The 16,970-nt window shown below is 57.4% G+C and overlaps 1 protein-coding gene across 3 annotated transcripts; it reads right to left on the bottom strand.

Annotated features, from left to right (window-relative positions):
• Positions 1-4,368: 4,368 nt before the first annotated feature.
• Positions 4,369-8,193, bottom strand: AP5S1 (adaptor related protein complex 5 subunit sigma 1). 3 transcript variants are annotated; one of them, XM_055131930.1, is made up of 4 exons: positions 7,900-8,193; positions 7,190-7,310; positions 5,678-5,869; positions 4,369-5,352 (listed from the first exon to the last, which is right to left on the bottom strand). In XM_055131930.1, exons 3-4 carry the CDS (start codon positions 5,851-5,853, stop codon positions 4,926-4,928), a joined length of 603 nt encoding a protein of 200 aa, XP_054987905.1. In that variant the 5' UTR covers positions 5,854-5,869; positions 7,190-7,310; positions 7,900-8,193; the 3' UTR covers positions 4,369-4,925. The 3 variants fall into 3 exon arrangements, with proteins under 3 accessions (XP_054987905.1, XP_054987906.1, XP_004611004.2); XM_055131931.1 differs by lacking the exon at positions 7,900-8,193 and adding an exon at positions 7,503-7,840; XM_004610947.2 differs by lacking the exon at positions 7,190-7,310.
• Positions 8,194-16,970: the final 8,777 nt, after the last annotated feature.

The following is a 16,970-nucleotide window of genomic DNA, read 5'->3' as shown; positions in this document are numbered from 1 at the left end:
CTCACATGTGTGCCCTGTGTCCTCTCTCTGTGTCTCCTCCCAAGAATATCTAAACAGACTCAGCAGTGAAGAATCCTGGCCAGTGGGCACTGCAACACCGGAGAATGCTCCAGGCCCCAAACAGAGCCGATATCACCGGGGTGCCCCAGATGGAGGAGGTGCAGTCTCCCCACATTCTCCAGCTGGAATCCCGGCGACCATGAGCTTCTACAAGCATGGCTCCTGTATGTGGGGATCAGGACTATTTCTCCGAACTGCGTGCGGGCACTGGAACTGGGAAGTCTCATCCCAGCCTCCAACCCGCCCCTGACCCGGAAGTCACGCCCTCAACCCGCTCCTGGCTGCTGCACTCAGCTGTGAAGAATCCTGGCCAGCGGGCATTGCAACACTGGAGAATGCTCCGGGCCCCAAACCAAGCCGATATCACTGGGGTGCCCCAGATGGAGGAGATGCAGTCTCCCCGCCTTCTCCAGATGGAATCCCGGCGACACTGAACTTCTACAAACATGGCTCAGGTATGTGGGGATAAGGACTATTTCTCCAAACTTCGTGGCGGCTAATGCAGCCAAGCAACCTTTCTTGCTATACAAAGTGAGCAATAGAAAATAGATGATCTAGATCTGCCCCTAGAAGGCAGGCTTGAACGGTGGTGTTGAATATCCAAGCAAAACATAATGCCCAAAACTATAGCCTCAGAGACACACAAACCAAGTTTGGAATCCAGCAGCTTCTTGCAGAAATGCCTCTAGACTGTGAACTAAGCTACAGCCCCGTGCCACCCCAGGAGGGGAAAGGTTTTTGTCCCTCAGCCTTTCCTTTCGGCGGCAGCGGCATGGCAACCGCCCATTGGACAGAGGCACAAGTTTGCAGAGACAGGCACGCAGGAAATCTCTGATGGGGGGTGGTACTGGTGCTGCTCCCCACCCAGACGAGACCCTGAGCAGTTGCCCACAACGGCTCCTCTGCTCCTGAACAGCCATGATCCTAGAGGCATACAAACCAATTCCGGAATCCAGCGGCTTCTAGCAGAAATCATTCTGGACTTAATTACTAAAATACCAGAAATCCCAAATCATATGCTCTTCATTATCAGCAATAGAAAACAAATTATCAAATGATGCCTTTTCGGCAGGTCTGGTTGTTGGGGGAAAATCCCAAATAATAATAGTGGGTTTTCAGTCAAAACATTGAATGTAATCAAAGTAAAAAGAGAGTAAAGTGAAAATCATCTGCCACACAGGCAGGGTGAGGGGTAAAGTGGGGGGCATACTGGGGTTCTTGGTGGTGGAACATGTGCACTGGCGAAGGGATGGGTGTTTGATCATTATATGACTGAGACGTAAATCTGAAAGCTTTGTAACTGTTCTCACGGTGATTCAATTAAAAAATTAAAAAAGAAAAAGAATATCTAAATAATGACAACTATATTCTGGATTCAGGATCCAACCTGTGATCACACATTATGTTATGTTGTCCTGCTTCTTTGATCTCCTTTAATTGTGCCTTTATTTTTGAAGGGCAAAATGCAGAATTTCCCTCTGTTGGCATCCAGCTAAGGTTTCCTTCTGATCAGATTCAAGTTGAGCATCTTTTTTGCTTTTTTGCTTTTTGGGTCATACCTGGCCATACACAGGGGTTACTCCTGGCTCATGCACTCAGGAATCACTCCTGGCAGTGCTCGGGGGACCATATGGGATGCTGGGAATTGAACCTGGGCTGGATGCATGCAAGGCAAACGCCCTCCCCGCTGTGCTATCACTCCAGCCCCTCAAGTTGAGCATTTTTGACAATCAGAACTGAAGTAATGATGGGCAGGAGAAATAGTACAGTGGGTGAGGCACTTGCCTTGCAGGCAGCCAACCTGGGCTCAATCTGCTTCCAGGGAGGAAGGGGGAAACATCACACTGGAATGTCCAGAGGGTCCCTGAGCACAGGCTCTCCTGGAACCAGCTATTCCTTCACATATTCGTTCACCTATGCATTCATTCATTTGTTCATACACACATTAATTCACTTGTTCACACATGCATTCATTTGTTCACACATTGATACGTTCGTTCACACACATTCGCTTGCTCACACATGAATTCATTCCTTTGTTCACTCAAACATTCATTTGCTTGTTTACATATACATTCATACATTCATTCATTCATTCATTCAGTGTGTATGTAGAGCCTGCTCTGTCTGGTGCCGTGCCAGCTGTTGGGTCTAATGTAGAAACCGGAGAAATGATAGAAACTCTCCTGGAGACTCTGAGGAAGGGGCAGAGAAACATTAAGCAACACACAGTAACAGTAACATGGCGGCAGGGCTGGGGGGTGGCAGGGTGTGAAAAGTTATTTAAAAATTAGTTTTTTCTTCTTTTTGGGTCACACCTGGCGATGCACAGGGGTTACTCCTGGCTCTGCACTCAGGAATTACTCCTGGCGGTTCTCAGGGGACCATATGGGATGCTGGGAATCGAACCCGGGTCGGCCACGTGCAAGGCAAATGCCCTACCCGCTGTGCTATCGCTCCAGCCCCTATTTAAACATTAGTAAGCTGGATCAGAGGGGGCAGGCCCGCCCAGGGACCACCCAGGCAGAGCCCTGGTAGCCTCTTCCTCCCACACTCCAAAATCACCGCCATGCCTCCAGCCGACTCCACTGTCTCAGGACCAAGCCTCACCTGGAAATTAATCTGCTGAGAACTCAGGTCTGCTCGTCTTTGTGACTGAAATCTCCAGGCTTCCTCGGGGTTCCCAGTGGGCACTGACTGGGCATCAGGAACGAGAAAAGCTGGTTCTCAGGAGCTCTTCATAATCCTCACTCGCCTTGCCTTGCCCTGACTTCCCACTGCTGCCGGGGGCAGGGGTGAGCCCCCTTCTCAAGCTCCCTGGGCAAGAGATGCTGTTTTCAGACTCTCCGGCCTCCAGCCCACACCAGCGGAGTCTGTTGGGAGGGAAGGAGGCCGGGGAGGGGGGACAGTGCTGTCCCGCTTTGCTGCCCGACTGTCACAGTGCGGCTGGCCAGAGGCAGATTCAACTCCCTTTAGGTCTCCAGGGAGCTGTGCCCCTGCCAGGGGCCTTGGTCCTGACAGCGAGGGTGGGGAGGGGAAGGCATGGCGTGAGGCGGCTCCGTGGACAGTCAGGAGGGCAACACTGCTCACTGGCTGCGCCCAGGTGGGCGTGCACGGGTCTGTCCCGGTGCCAAAGGGCAGCCAGTGCTGGGCAGCAGGAGGGAAGCCCTGCACCCAGTTTGACCTTTCCCCCCTACCCCTGCACAGGTGAGTCACACCCACAGGAATTTTGGGGATTTTACCCCAGTGGGACCTCTGCCCCTACGAAAGTTTGTTTGGTTTCTCACCCAGCCACGGTCAGGAGTTACTCCTGTCTCTGCACCTAGGAATTATTCCTGACATCCTCGGAGGACCATATGGGATGCTGATTTTTTTTTTTTTGGCTTTTTAGGTCATACCTGGCAATGCATAGGGGTTACTCCTGGCTTTGCGTTCAGGAATTAGTCCTGGCAGTGTTTGGGGGACCATATGGGATGCTGGAAATCCAACCCGGGTCGGCCACGTGCAAGGCAAATGCCCTACCCACTGTGCAATCGCTCCAGCCCCTAGTCCTGAATCATTTTAAATGCCTCCTGACCCCCAACCCAACCAGGAGGTGCTGCTTCTGAAAGCTCCCAACACCCTGGTGCAACCCTTGTCCGTCCCCCCCCACTTCCCGCAACTTTCTCTGGGCCTGGTAAATCCCTCCCCCCAGGGGAGGTCACTCAGAGGTGAGTGTGGATGAGTCACGGGCTGGCTATCTCCGGGTCCAGGATGAGAATCTCCCATACACCCATTCCTTGCCTCAGGCCTGCTTCTCAGGGACTGTATGGTTGTGACCTATTTCACTGAGGGAGGCAGGGCACTGCATCACACCCTGCAGTGCTCAGGGGCTGCTCTTGACCCTCTGCTCAGGAGTGACCCCTGGTGTTGCTCAGGAGACCGTGAGTAGCGCCGAGGACTTGAAACAGGGTCCGAGGGATGTGCTCTCTCTCCAGCCTCCTGCCACAGTTTTTATTGTTTAAATTTTTGGGCCACCCAAGGCCTTGCAGTGCTCAGGGGGCCATAAGGCACGCCAGGGTTGGAACCCCGGTTGACGGTGTGCCAAGCAAATGCCCTGCCTGCAGAACCATCTCTCCAGCTCCACCCCTGCCACACTTTAGATAAGCAAATGCTATCATCCAGAGGAGGCACGTAAGGAGACCAAGGTGACATGGGGGAGCCTAAGCAGAGGCCTCCCCGAGAGCCCCTTAGGGGCACCTGTGATCAGGAAGGTCGGGACTCCCAGTTCAGGGCTGTCCAGAGAGGCAACTGCTCACGGACACAGGGTGAACTCAGAGTCGGCGCTTTTAATCCAAAGCAAAAGAGGGAACATCCGACAAGCCACATCTCGCATCCCCACTTCACGGCGACTTCTTGAAGGGTTGACGAGGAAGAGTGAGTATCTCCAGGCTGCCCACCAGGAGCCATAAAAGCCCCCAGACCACAGACTTCTGAGGGGCGGTGGGCTGGACCATCCCGGGCCCTCGTGGATGCAACCTTGGTTGACGATGGGTACAGAGTAGGGAGCCAGGCAGGGCCAGCACCAGAGGCCAGGAGTTCTAGATCCTTCAGCCGAGCGGTGTCAGGAGGAAGGAGGGGCAGGGGCACAGGCTGCCAGCAGTGGAGGGTCTGGGCAGGCTGGCAGGGAAGGGAGGAAATGGGGGGAGGACGGGTCACTGCAGCACCTCAACAAGTCTCGCAGCAGCCACGGGTCCAGGCCAGGTGTCCTGGGGCTACCCGGCTCCTTCGCTCGGCTGCCAGTGGGTCCCTGTCCTCTCTGCTGGATCCCAGGGGTAAGTCACAGCCCACTGTGTGCAGGGGAAGGGCAGGGGGAGGGAAGGGGATCAACGAGGCCAGGCGGTGCTGAGTTCCTTCTCCAAGGCCTGAACGAACTGGTCGTTGAGGAAGAGCAGCTGGCCGTGAGGCAGGAAGCGAGAGAGGATGGCCTCGACACGCTCGACCCGCAGGAGGAGGTGGGCGTTGGGGCTGAGCAGCCGGAGGTGGTCGAGGAGGAGGCGCGCCAGCAGCCGGAGGCTGCTCTCGGCCAGCAGCAGGTTCTCGTGGGCGTCCAGCACCAGGGCGAAGCCCAGAGAGAGCACGCCCAGCCACAGCACCGTCCGCGGCTCCCGGAAAGGGTCCCCCGCAGCCAGCCCGAAGACTCCCTGGGGGGCCTCGTGCAGGGCCACCGGCTCGTCAGTGGGCTGGGGCAGCGGGTCCAGGGAGGCACGGCCAGATGCCTGCAGCTGCAGGTGCCACATGCTCTCCACCTGCCTGGGGAGAAGGCGGGTGGCTGACTTCCACCAACCTTACCAGGAACCCCCCACCCCAAGCTGATCCCCCTCCCCAGCCCAGGAAGCTCATCTCAGGGGCTGCAGCCATAGTGCAGGCGAGGGGGGTAGGGTGCTTGCCTTGGATGCAGCCTTTCCCAGGTCGGATCCCCAGGACCACACCCAGTCCCTGGAGCCCCGCCAGGAGCGATCCCTGAACGCAGAGCCAGGAGTGTCAGCTCTGAGCCCAGCAAAGCGTGGCCCAAACACCAAAGGAAAAGAAAACTCCCCATCAGTCAGAAGTAAACACGGCTGGGCTGTGCGGTTACCTGGCCACTGCCAGGAGCTGCTCCTTGCAAAGGAGCCTGTCCCTCTCAGCTCCGTGTGGCCGGGGGTCGTCAGGGGACTTCTCAGCACCAAACACACAGGAGTAGAGTACTCTGCAGAAGCCCGTGTCCTCGGCATGCGGGGCCCCCAAGGTGTGGATCAGAAAGGCGTGGACCATGGCGCCAGGCGGGGTGCTAAGGGGAAGACAGAAAACTTGGTGAGAAGAGAGGAAGGGCTGCAAGGGAGGCAACCCCAGGACAGGCCTGACTGGCAGAGTTGGGGCATGGAAAGAGGCCACGCCTCCCCTCTCCAGACCAGCCCCGAGCTCTGAATGATTTTTTTTGATCAGCACTTCCTCTGCCCCTAACCATTCTAGTAGTGAAAAGGTCTCAGATGAGGGGCCAGAGAGATAGTCCAGTGGTTAGGGCACCTGCCTTGCATACAGCTGACCCAGGTTTGATTTCCAGCACTCCATGATTCCCTGAGCCCCTTATAATTCCTGAGTGCAGTCAGGAATAAGCCCTGAGCACTGTGAGGTGTGGCTCAAAGAAACAAAAAAAAGGGGGAAACGGGAAATTTCAGGACCATAAAAATGGCTCAATGGGCTGGAGCCGGTGCTATATATGTGAGACTTCAGGGCACACATGCAGGTTCCCCCTAGACACTCCTGAAAATCCATTGTTGAGTACTACCCCAGGAGAATGCCCCAGAACCATCAGGTGCATGCCCCAAGTAAAAATTGCATTTCTGGGTACATCTACACAGTGGAATACTATGCAGATGTTAGGAAAAATTAAATCATGAAATTTGCCTGTAAATGGATGGACATGGAGAGTATCATGCTGAGTGAAATTAGTCAGAAGGAAAGGGACAGATAGAGAATGACTGTGTTTACTTGTATATAAAAGTATATATAGTAGAAGACTAATATCCATGGCCAGATAAATGGGCCAGGAAGACTGGTCAATGGTTGGAATCAACCACAAGTGTGTATGGGGCGGAGGGTAGGTAAGCTAGAGAAGGGAGCAACACAATAGCTGGGAATGATCAAATGGGACAAGCACTGTGTTAAAATTAGGTAAAGGAATATTCTTTATAACCTTTCAGTATCACTATTGCAAACCACAATGCCTCAAGGAGAGAGAAAAAAAAAAGCACCTCTCATAGAGGCAAGCTAGGGGTGGGGAGGTGGGGTTGATGGGAGGGAAACTGGGGACATTGGTGACGGGACATATACACTGGGGGAGGGATGGGTGTTGGAACACTGTAGGATTGAAACCTAATCATGAACGGCTTTGTAAGGGCCTAGCTCAGTGATTCAATTAAAAAATAGTAATAAGAAAATTGAGTTTGAGTTGAATAAAGGGTGTAATGAGGACAGCTGGAAACACTGGGCAGAGTCCGAGGACAGTCTTGATCAGCGCGGCCTGATTCCGAATGGAGAGCGTCTTTTTTTGGAATGCACCCTGACCTAATTCCAAAACCATCATCCATCCTAGCTGCATGAAACTTACCAGAGGGTCTCTGCCAGTTCGTTATAAAAGCCTTGAAGTCGTCTATAATTTTGCCGTTACTCCAGGATGAAACGAGTAACAATAATAACAGTGACAATTAGGGTTGCGTCCGTGGCGGGCTCTGGGGGAAAGGTAGAGGGTGCACCGTGGTCAACAGCTATCGCTGGGCAGACTCGGCTGCCAACTGGCCACGCCGCGCGCCCCCGCCGCACCCCCTGCGGGCGCCCCGGGGAACAGCAGCTGCCGGGCAGTGGGCTCCGCTCCAGCCCGGGCACCGCCCGCACGCAGCCCGGTGCCATCCCTCCTGCCCCACCTCCCGAGCACCGCCACCACGTGTGCACGGCCAGGACGTCATGACAACAGCAATACGGAGAACGGGAGGAGAACAATTAGACATTGGTCAAAAGGGCGCTCCGAGAGGGTGTCACGGGAGAAACCGAGACCGCGGGCCTGGCTCGGAGATCGGGAGAGACATTCCAGGTCCCAAGACTATGCGTCATCAGCCTCGACGCTGAGCCGCCCCTCCCCTTCCCGTTGGAGACACGGTCACGTCGGGGAAGTACGTCATCGCCTCGCGCGGCACTGCGGCGCAGGAGGTTATGGGGGATGTAGTTTCCTGCGGCAGCGGCCCAAGCCTTAAGCGGAGTATCTTGCGTCGAGTGTGCTGCTCCTGAAGACCCCGGTTTCTGTCCTCGCGGCATCTTACTCACCCCTCCTTCCAAGCCCGCAGAGGTCTGCCAGGGGCCCCTCCGCGGGGCAGCGGGGAATGGCGGCAGCCAGGCCCTTGGACTCCGGCGCGCAGCAGTCAGGGGCGCGCGTGCGCACTGAGTGCAGCGCGTAAGGAGGGCGGGGCCTGGCGGCGAGGGTCTAGCTGCGGCTCTCCGGGGGCTTCGCGGTCGGATGCGGGATGCGCGGGTCTGCCGCCTCCGCCCTGCTCCTCACTCCTACCCGCGTCTCCCGGCGGGGCCCGGCGGGACCCTCCCGCACCCGCTCGTGGCCGACCCCGCCGGGCTCCAGCGCTGGCCGGGACAGCCGCGAGAGGGCGCTGCGAGTGGGCGCGGCATCCCTCGGGAGACCCCGTGCTGGCCCTGCAGCCCGCGCGGCTGGACTCCGGGGCTCGCGGGGGACTCCGGGGCTCGCGGGGCGGGTCTCCGGCACACCCGTGCACGCGGGATCCGCAGGTTTCGGGCTTCGGCCTTGGAAATGACCATTTTAGGGGAAAGCTCGTCCCGCCTGTTTGGGTGGGAGGTAGGAGGTGGGTACAGACAGGACTGTCCCTGGCGTGCATGAAGACTGGATTCAGGGGCCGGGGGGGGGGGGGGGGGGGACAGTTACCCTTGCACACGGCCAACCCGCGTTCGATCTCTGGCATCCTGTATGGTCCCCGGAGCCCGCCAGGAGTGATGCTGGAGCACCACTGTGTGTGGCCCCAAAGCCAGGGATCAAAGACTAGGATTCGGTTTGGAGCAGTAGCCCCAAGCATGTCCCTGGAAAGCCCGTGACTACGTGGGTCTCCAATCACCCAGGCCAGTCTGGTGAGACTGACACACCTTCACATCCTCATGAGCACTTGAGTCCACCTTAGGAAGACCAGAAAGCTGAAAGGGGCCCCACGGGCAGAAACGACGGGTAAAGCCTGAGCTGGAGCCTGGGCCCTGAGAAGCGCGGGCTCCCGCAGGCCTGCCTTACTCTGCTCAGGCCCTTCCCCACACACCCTGAACGCAAGTACTCCTTACCCCGCTTAGGTTATTACCAAGCCCCACCATGTAATTGTCACAAATTTATGCCCTGATGATGGTTTTTGTGCCCAAAATTGGGTTGCCAGGGTGAAGTGATGCTTTAGATGGACACACCCAGTGGTACCCCCTCATGCTATGTTGGGAAGTGGTGCCAGGATGGACCCAAGGCCTCCTGAATGCACAGCATCAGCCCAGGCTGTTAGCTTGGCTCTCCGGTCTGTCACTTTTCCCTTTTCCAAGATTATAAATCCAGTTTGGGGGCTGGAAGCCAGGCTGGGGCATCGTCCTGAAACGCAGTATTAGTCTTTGCCCCTTGGGCGCCCTTTGTGCCGGTGGGAGGGCAGGATGTGCCTTCCTGCCTGTGCTCACAGTCAGCCGGGCCCTGGCTGGGGGCCACACGCTGCTCTTGCACCTGCCTTCTTGCCAGCGGTGCTCTCCAGAGTCGGGCTCCTGGTGACAGTGCTCCCACAGTCCCCAAAGCTTTTGCCCTGTGTCGTGGCCTCAAACGTGAGACACAGACTCTTGTGTGCCACCTCCACTGTGCCAGTCCAGGCCCTGCTTCCTCTCCTGGCCCTTCCTAAAGGCTCCGGGAGCTCACTTCACAGTCTGGAGCAGTGAGTCCTACAGTCCCGGTTCCATCCCTGGCACTGCCTGGTGCCCTGACCCCCCCAGCTGGAGCACAGAGCCAGGCAGGAATAATTCCTGGACTACACCCCATGTAACCCTAAAACCTAAACTAAAAGGGACTCCGGGGCCAGAGTGATAGTACAATGGCCAAGGCTCTTGCCTCGCACGCAGCTGACCTGAGTTCGATCCCCAGCATCCCCTGTGCTCCCCAAGCCTTGCCAGAAGTGTTCCCTGAGCATCGCCAGGTGTGACCCAAAAACAAATACGTATATTTGTTTTTCATTCGCCTGCCTCCTCCTTTGACCCCTTGTAGGGAGAGTCTCCCTGTGCTGGGAGTGTTTTGGTGAAGTACCCCCATATTCTGGTACCTGGCTTCTCTTGGTGTTGTGCACGGGGTAGGCCTGGAAACAGCCAACAGTGTTGGTCTGAGGGACAGAGGAGCCCAAGCGGGTCCTCCTGGTGCCAGGATCTCCCAAACAGTGACCTCAGGGCCCGTCTGGCCATGGGGCCTGGGCCGGGATGGAGGACGGGGCAGGTGCTGGGCAGAGTGATGTGTCTTTGACCCCAGGAGTGCCCCAGAAATGTATTTGTCTGGTGGCCAGGGCTGGGTCAGATGCACAGGCCCTCAGAGAGCAGGGCGGTGCTGGCACTGTGCATGAGCCCCGTCCTTATCATTCCCAGCCAGCACCAGGCCTGCTGACTCACCCATTGATCACAGCTGAGACTTGGCGAAAGGTTCTGGCTGCTGAGGGCCCCTTGCATCTAGAACACGGTATATCGCCCTCTCACTCAGGCCCCGAGTCCACTCCTAGTCTCAGGCCCCTGGGGAGAGGTGGGGACAGCCTGGGCGAGGTGTTGAGAGAGGCTGCTCTGAGCTGGGGTGGGGGGGTCTGTTTCCGGGGAGCAGGATGGTGTGATCTGAAGGTCTTGGAGGGAGCTACCCGGGGGTGTGCCTTGTGGAGACCCTCCTGGCTCCAACATATCTTCCCAGGGGGCCCTGGGTGCCAGGAACAGTGTTCACACGGACACAGCCAGCCATGCAGGACTCTCCCTGCTGACCACATGTCCGTCCCTGACCTGGGCGTTCAGGTTCTCCGTGTGTGCGAGGACCGTGTGTTCACCATGTCTCCCAGCAGCGTCCATCTCAGCCGTGCCCTGTCCTGTGCCCATAGCTCGGTGGCACTGAGAAAGCAGAGAGCTGTGGCACCAGCACATGAGTGCGAGTGGAAGAAGCCAGTCACAGGGGCCAGAGCCGTAGTACAGTGGGGAGGGCACTTGCCTTGTACATGGCTGACCAGGGTTTGATCCCCAGCATCGCATATAGCTCCCCGAGCACCACCAGGAGTAACTCCTGAGTGCAAAGCCAGGAGTGGTGACAGATGAGGGGGTTACTTGGGAGAGCAATGGCTGGAGGGGGGATAGCAGTGGAGGGAGTCACCTTCTGGATGGTGGGGAGATGGGTGTTCACTTTGCAGATATTAACCCAAATGTGTACTTAAGGTATGTGCACATCTCAGTCCACTGAATTCAAGAAAAACTTCAGATAAAAAAAATCGGCCGGAGGCTGGAGAGATAGTCCACTGGGTGGGAGGCTTATCTTGCACGCAGCCGGCCTGGGTTTGATCTCCAGCATCCTGTCTGGCCCCCTGATCACTGCCAGGAACGACTGCTGAGCACAGAGCCAGGCGTAAGCCCTGAGCCCCGCCAAGTGTGCACAAAAGCAAAAGAAAACAAACCAACAAAAACCAGCGATGCTGAGCTCTTACTCCTGCCTCTGTACTGAGCGGGCCCTAAAGGGTTCCAGAGGTCGAACTGGACCGGCCACATTGCACGGCTGCCCCCTGTGCCGTCCGTCCGACTCTGTGAGGAAATTGTTTTCTGCACTGGAATAATACAAGGTTTCTGTTTGCACATAGGTTTTGTTTTGTTTTGTTTTGTTTTGTTTTGTTTTTGCTTTTTTGGGGTCACACCTGGCGATGCACAGGGGTTACTCCTGGCTCTGCACTCAGGAACTCAGGAATTACCCCTGGCGGTGCTCAGGGGACCATATGGGATGCTGGGAATCGAACCCGGGTCAGCCGCATGCAAGGCAAATGCCCTCCCCACTGTGCTATCCCTCCAGCCCCTGTTTGCACATAGTTTTCAGTTTCGCTTTGTTCAGGGGAGGAGGATGCCCGGCAGTGCTCAGGGGCTACACTCAGCTCTGTGCGGGGGTGGTGCCCAGCTGTGCTCAGGGGACCGTGCAGTGCCAGAGACTGGACCAGAACTGCTGCTCGCGCTCTCTCTCCAGCCCCTTCACTGAGATTAGGAGCTGGAGAAGCAGCCCCGCACACAGCCTCTGAATTGGCTCCGGAGGCTCCCTGCCAGGGCGAGCACTGCACAGTGCTGCAGGTCAAGAGAACTCCAGTCTCGGGAGCGGGTGGGAGGGAGGGATGCAAGAGGGCGGAGGGAGAAGGGCATGAACAACAGGACTCAGAGGGAGGCAGAGGGAAGCAAGCATGCCATTGACTAATTAATGTGCTTGCTTCTGCCCAGAATGTGCTCCAGGCAGCATTTTCCAGAGGCTCTGTTAGCAAAAGAGAGGATCCAGAGATTCAGAAATAAAGAGGAGCAATCAGGGTGTGCCGCCTGGAGGAGGGTGGCCACACTGGGCTTTCTGGAGAGGTAGGAGTTCATTAGCTGCAGCCGGTGGGCAGGGCATTCTGGATATGAAGATGGTCACAACAAAGGCAAAGTGGTGGTGGTGTTGGTGGGTGGGTGTGGGGGGTGGGGGGCAGAGCGATAGTCCAGAGAGTAGGGTGTTTGTCTTACATGCGGCCGACCCAAGTTCAATCACCAGCATCCCATAGGGTCCCCAGAGCTCCTCCAGGAGAGATTCCTGAGTGCAGAGCCAGGAGGAATCCCCGAGCAGTGCTGGGTGTAAACAAAACAAAAGACCACCAGCAAAGGGGTGTGAGGCCAGCAGCGTCCTGCCCAGGGCCCGGCCGGCAGACGGGGCGCTGCACGCCCATCCGCGCCCAGAGGGACAGCAGTCGGGGAGGAGTTCAGATGCCCGTCCTGGCCCCTCGGCCACCCGGTGTCCCCGGGTGCAGGGCCGTGCGCCGAGACAGGGCCGCGGGGGCAGCCGAGCGGGGGGCGCACGCAGGCACTCTGCCCAGCCGGCGCGTGGGGTCGCCGCTTCCGGGCGGGGCGCGGGCACACTGCGGCCTGCGGGCAGGGGTGCGGGCAGCCGGCCGGGGCGCGGGCAGGGCAGGCGTCCGCAGGTGAGCCCCGGGCTCACGGGGCAGCTGCGACCGCCGAGGGGCAGGCTGACACTCCCCGGGTTCCTCGAGCGCAGGGACCTGCCCAGGAGAGCAAACGGAACCAGGAGTGAATGATTGGGGGGGTGGGGCACACGCCTTGCGGCCAGCCCAGACTCCACCCCCGCACCACGTGGCCGGCAGGTGCTCCCCGGGGTCCTGAGCACTGCCTGGGCAGCTCGGCATCCTGCGGGGCGGGGTGCCTGTCGGGGGGCACTGCTGTTTCCCCCAGACATGCCGACCCGCTTCCATGTCCGGCTCGCACCCCTCCGGGACTGGGAGCCCGCCGCCCCCCTCCAGCCCCCGGGCTGCCTGTCTGTGGCTGGCCCTGGGCCCACAGCACACACAGCTGCAGCCTTCCCCTGCAGGGTGTCACCCCCACACACACCAGAGTCACGCAGCCCTCCCCCGTGGTCCAGCGGGCCGCCTCCGCCCAGTGCTCCGTCAGCCCCACGCCCAAACCCTTCCCCCTCCTTTCCGGCCAGCTCAGTTCTGTTGTCAGGATCCAGGTTTTAGGCTGAGCAAACAACTGGCGGTGGGTTCAGGTCCCGAGGCCCAGGTTCAACCCCCTCCGCACCGCAGGGTGTGACTCAAAACCAAACTAAGCACCCAAGGCCTTGGGTTTCAATTAGTCTGTGTGCTTCGTTTCCTTATATTCCTCCGTGAGCAAAATCGTCCAGTGTTTACCTTTGATCTTCTGACTTATGCCATTTCGCACAATTCCCTTAAATTCCACAAATGGCATCGTTTGTCTTCATTTATTTGTTTGTTTGTTTTGTTTTGGGGGGCTTACCTGGTGGTGCTCAGGGCTGAGTCCTGACTGCACTCAGGGGTCACTCCTGTCGGTGCTTGAGGGACCATCTGGGGTGCCGGGACTTGAACCTGGGTTGGCCACATGCAAGGCAAGTGTGGTATTATTTCTCCAGCCCACTTCCTCATTGGTATAGCAGAGTTGTTTTCCATTAGGCGCAGAGATCCCCCTCTTCTCTGTCTGGTGACCCGCAGGGCCCCGGCCATGCAGGGTTTCCAAGTGCCAACTCCCCCCCCCCCCCCCCCCCGAGGTAGGGAGGGGGACCAGCTGGGATGGCCAGGCAGCCCCGGGCACTGGATTTTTGGAATAATTCCCTGATAAGGATGTCTAGTTCTTGAGAGCAGAGCAAGAAGGAGGAGTCTGTCTATCCGGGACCTGGGTGGGGCGGGGCGGGGGGGGGGGGGTAGGGGGGCGTGCTTGTCTTCCTCCCCCATCTCGTTCCTGCCACCTCAGAGATGAGTGTGCCCTGACCCCCGGGCCCCAGCCTCCCGCCCTGGTCTCCTCGTGGCCTGCCACTTCCTCTGGCGGGTGCAGCCCAGCGTGGGACAGAGGGGACACTCAGGCTCACTCCTCTCTTCTTCTTGTTTAGGGGCCACACCCAGGGGTGCTCAGGGGCTCCTTCCTGCCTGACGTTGGGGTTGTTGTCGCAGTGCTGGGGAGAGCATAAGGCACCAGGGACGAGCCAGGCCTGGCTCCTTCCAGTTGTGTGTGTGTGTGTCTGTGTGTCTGTGTGTGTGTCTGTGAGTGCATCTGTGTGTTTCTGTGTCTATATGTCTATGTATGTGTCTGTGTGTCTGTGTGTGTGTTTGTGTGTGTCTGTATCTGTGTGTCTGTGTGTATGTGTCTGTGTACGTGTCTGTATCTGTGTGTGTCTGTGTGTTTTTGTGTGTCTATATGTCTTTGTATGTGTCTGTGTGTGTCTGTGTATATGTGTCTGTGTCTGTATATCTATGTGTGTGTCTGTGTGTCTGTATGTCTGTGTGTCTGTGTGTATGTCTATGTATGTGAGTGTGTGTGTGTGTGTGTGTGTGTGTGTGTGTGTGTTGGGCCACTCCTCGGAGCTACTTCTCAGAGCTACTCCCGGTTCTGTGGCTCTGTGCTCAGCTCTCTCTCCTTGGGGCTGGGGGCTCACATGTGGTGCCTGGGCTTGATCCAGGGTCAGCCATGACCAGGCAAGTGCCCAGCCCCTGCACCATCTCTCCAGCCCCCATCTGACCATGCAGCCCCCACAGTGGCCTTCAGTGATAACAGCCGCAGCCAGTGGGACCGCCGTGGCACCCCCCATTGCACACGTGGACTCCTTCCACCCACGAGGAGTTTTTTGTGAACCCCTCACCCACCCACCCACCTTTCAGATGAGGGAATTGAGGTACTACAACAGCAAGTGACTTCTCTGATCTCAGACACATGCAGGGCCGTAGGTTTCAGCAGGCCCCTTCCCACCCTGATGTGTTTCCTTCTCACCCCCCACCCCCACCAGTAGCCCCCAGAGGCTTCTGTTTCCATCCAGGAGATCACAGGCACAGACCTGCTCACCCCCTCATGCAGCTCTGGAAGCAGCCTCCCTGCTGGTGCCCTAATCCCAACCCCTCAGCCTCCCTGCAGGGAGCCCCAGGCTCGGGGAAATGGGCTTGGCGGGCCCAGGAGAGCGAGGCCCTGAGTGATTGGTCCTTTCAAACGGCAGGGCTGGGGCTGAAAGCCAAAGGCCCCACGCGGCTGCTCGGTTCCGGCCACGTGAGCCCCCCCATTCCCGCCCGCTGCCCCAGCCCCCGCTGACTCAGAGCTTGGCAGCTGAGGTTGCCACCCCTCTCCCAGGGTGTAGGGGTGTGTGTGTGCTGATGAGGGCTGGGTAGGGCGAGGCCACCCCCGGGCACTGCTTGGCACCCACACCAGCCCCTGTGTGGGTTGGGTGAGAATGCCTCCGGCCTCGGGTCCCAGAACCTCCCCTCTGCCGGCATTCTCTCCAGCAGCCTTCCATCCTTACTCAACTTCCCTCCCTGATTGCTTCCAGACCTCACGTGGCCGTGGCCCTTCTTGTCTAAACATCCTTCTTTTCGGCACCACTGACAGTTTTATTGCTGCTCGAAAGGAGGGTGCGTGTGTGTTGGATCCCACTGATAAAGATTTCTCTGGAAATCACAGGTTTCTGGCGGGATTAGGTGCTGTCATCAGGCGCAGACGCAGAACCCTGACGCACAGCACGCAAACTCCAAAGGGTCACGGAGTTCTGAGCGGAAAGGGCGGGAGAGACAAGACATGGTTAAGGCACTTGCCTTGCTTGTGGCCCAGGTCCCGGCACCACATATGATCCCCTGAGCCACACCAGGAGGGACCCCTAAGCACCACCAGGAGTGGCCCCCCCCAGGTCAAAAATAGACTAAAGGCGGGGCTGGAGCGATAGCACAGCGGGTAGGGCGTTTGCCTTGCACGCGGCCGACCCGGGTTCGAATCCCAGCATCCCATGTGGTCCCCTGAGCACTGCCAGGGGTGATTCCTGAGTGCATGAGCCAGGAGTGACCCCTGTGCATCACCGGGTGTGACCCAAAAAGCAAAAATAAAATAAAATAAAATAAAATAGACTAAAGAACTGGAGTGGAATCAGTGCAATGAGTATTTCAGTCTGGGAGAGAATGTCACAGTGTGGGCCTGTGATGCCCAGAGCCCTGGTACCACCACGTGGAGGCCAGTGGGCAGGAGTGAGCCCTGAGTGGGGACCCAGGGGGAAGCCCTGCACGCAGTCGAGGGCTGGCCAAACACCAAACCACACCTAAGCAAAACCCCAAAAATCAACAAATAAAAAAAAAAGTCTTGCATGTCGAAGCCCTTCCACAAAAACAAATTTTGATAGTGGTTCCTGAGGTCCGTGCTTCCTGCCGAAGATGCGGAAACTTACGTAATAGGTAATTGGGTCTCAATTTAAAAAAGTGTGGGCTGGGAAGTGTAAGGCCGTGAGTTTAATCCCTGGCTTTGCAAAAAAATAGAAGATGGGCCAGGAAATTTAGGGTGCATGCCTTGCAACATGCCTGACCTGGGTTTCATTCCTGAAGACCACCTGGTCCCAAAGCACGGCCGGGTGCAGCCCTAGAGGTTCCCGGCACTGCTGGGGTGTCCTGGGGATCCCCAGTACCGCAGAACCAGAGAAACATTGCATCCCTGAGCCTTTGCACTAATCGACTGGCCTGGTTGACTGAGAATCGCTTATAGGCCCCTCCTGAGCACCACTTTGTAGCATCCCCCCCAAAAAAGAAACAAAAAATTTAATTTACTTAATTTTTTTTTCTTTTTGGGTCACACTGGGCGATGCT

This window comes from Sorex araneus, chromosome 3, assembly GCF_027595985.1.
Source record: "Sorex araneus isolate mSorAra2 chromosome 3, mSorAra2.pri, whole genome shotgun sequence".
NCBI classification, from domain to species: Eukaryota; Metazoa; Chordata; class Mammalia; order Eulipotyphla; family Soricidae; genus Sorex; species Sorex araneus.
Note: the sequence above shows the minus strand (reverse complement) of the source record. Positions and strands in the feature narration are given on the sequence as shown.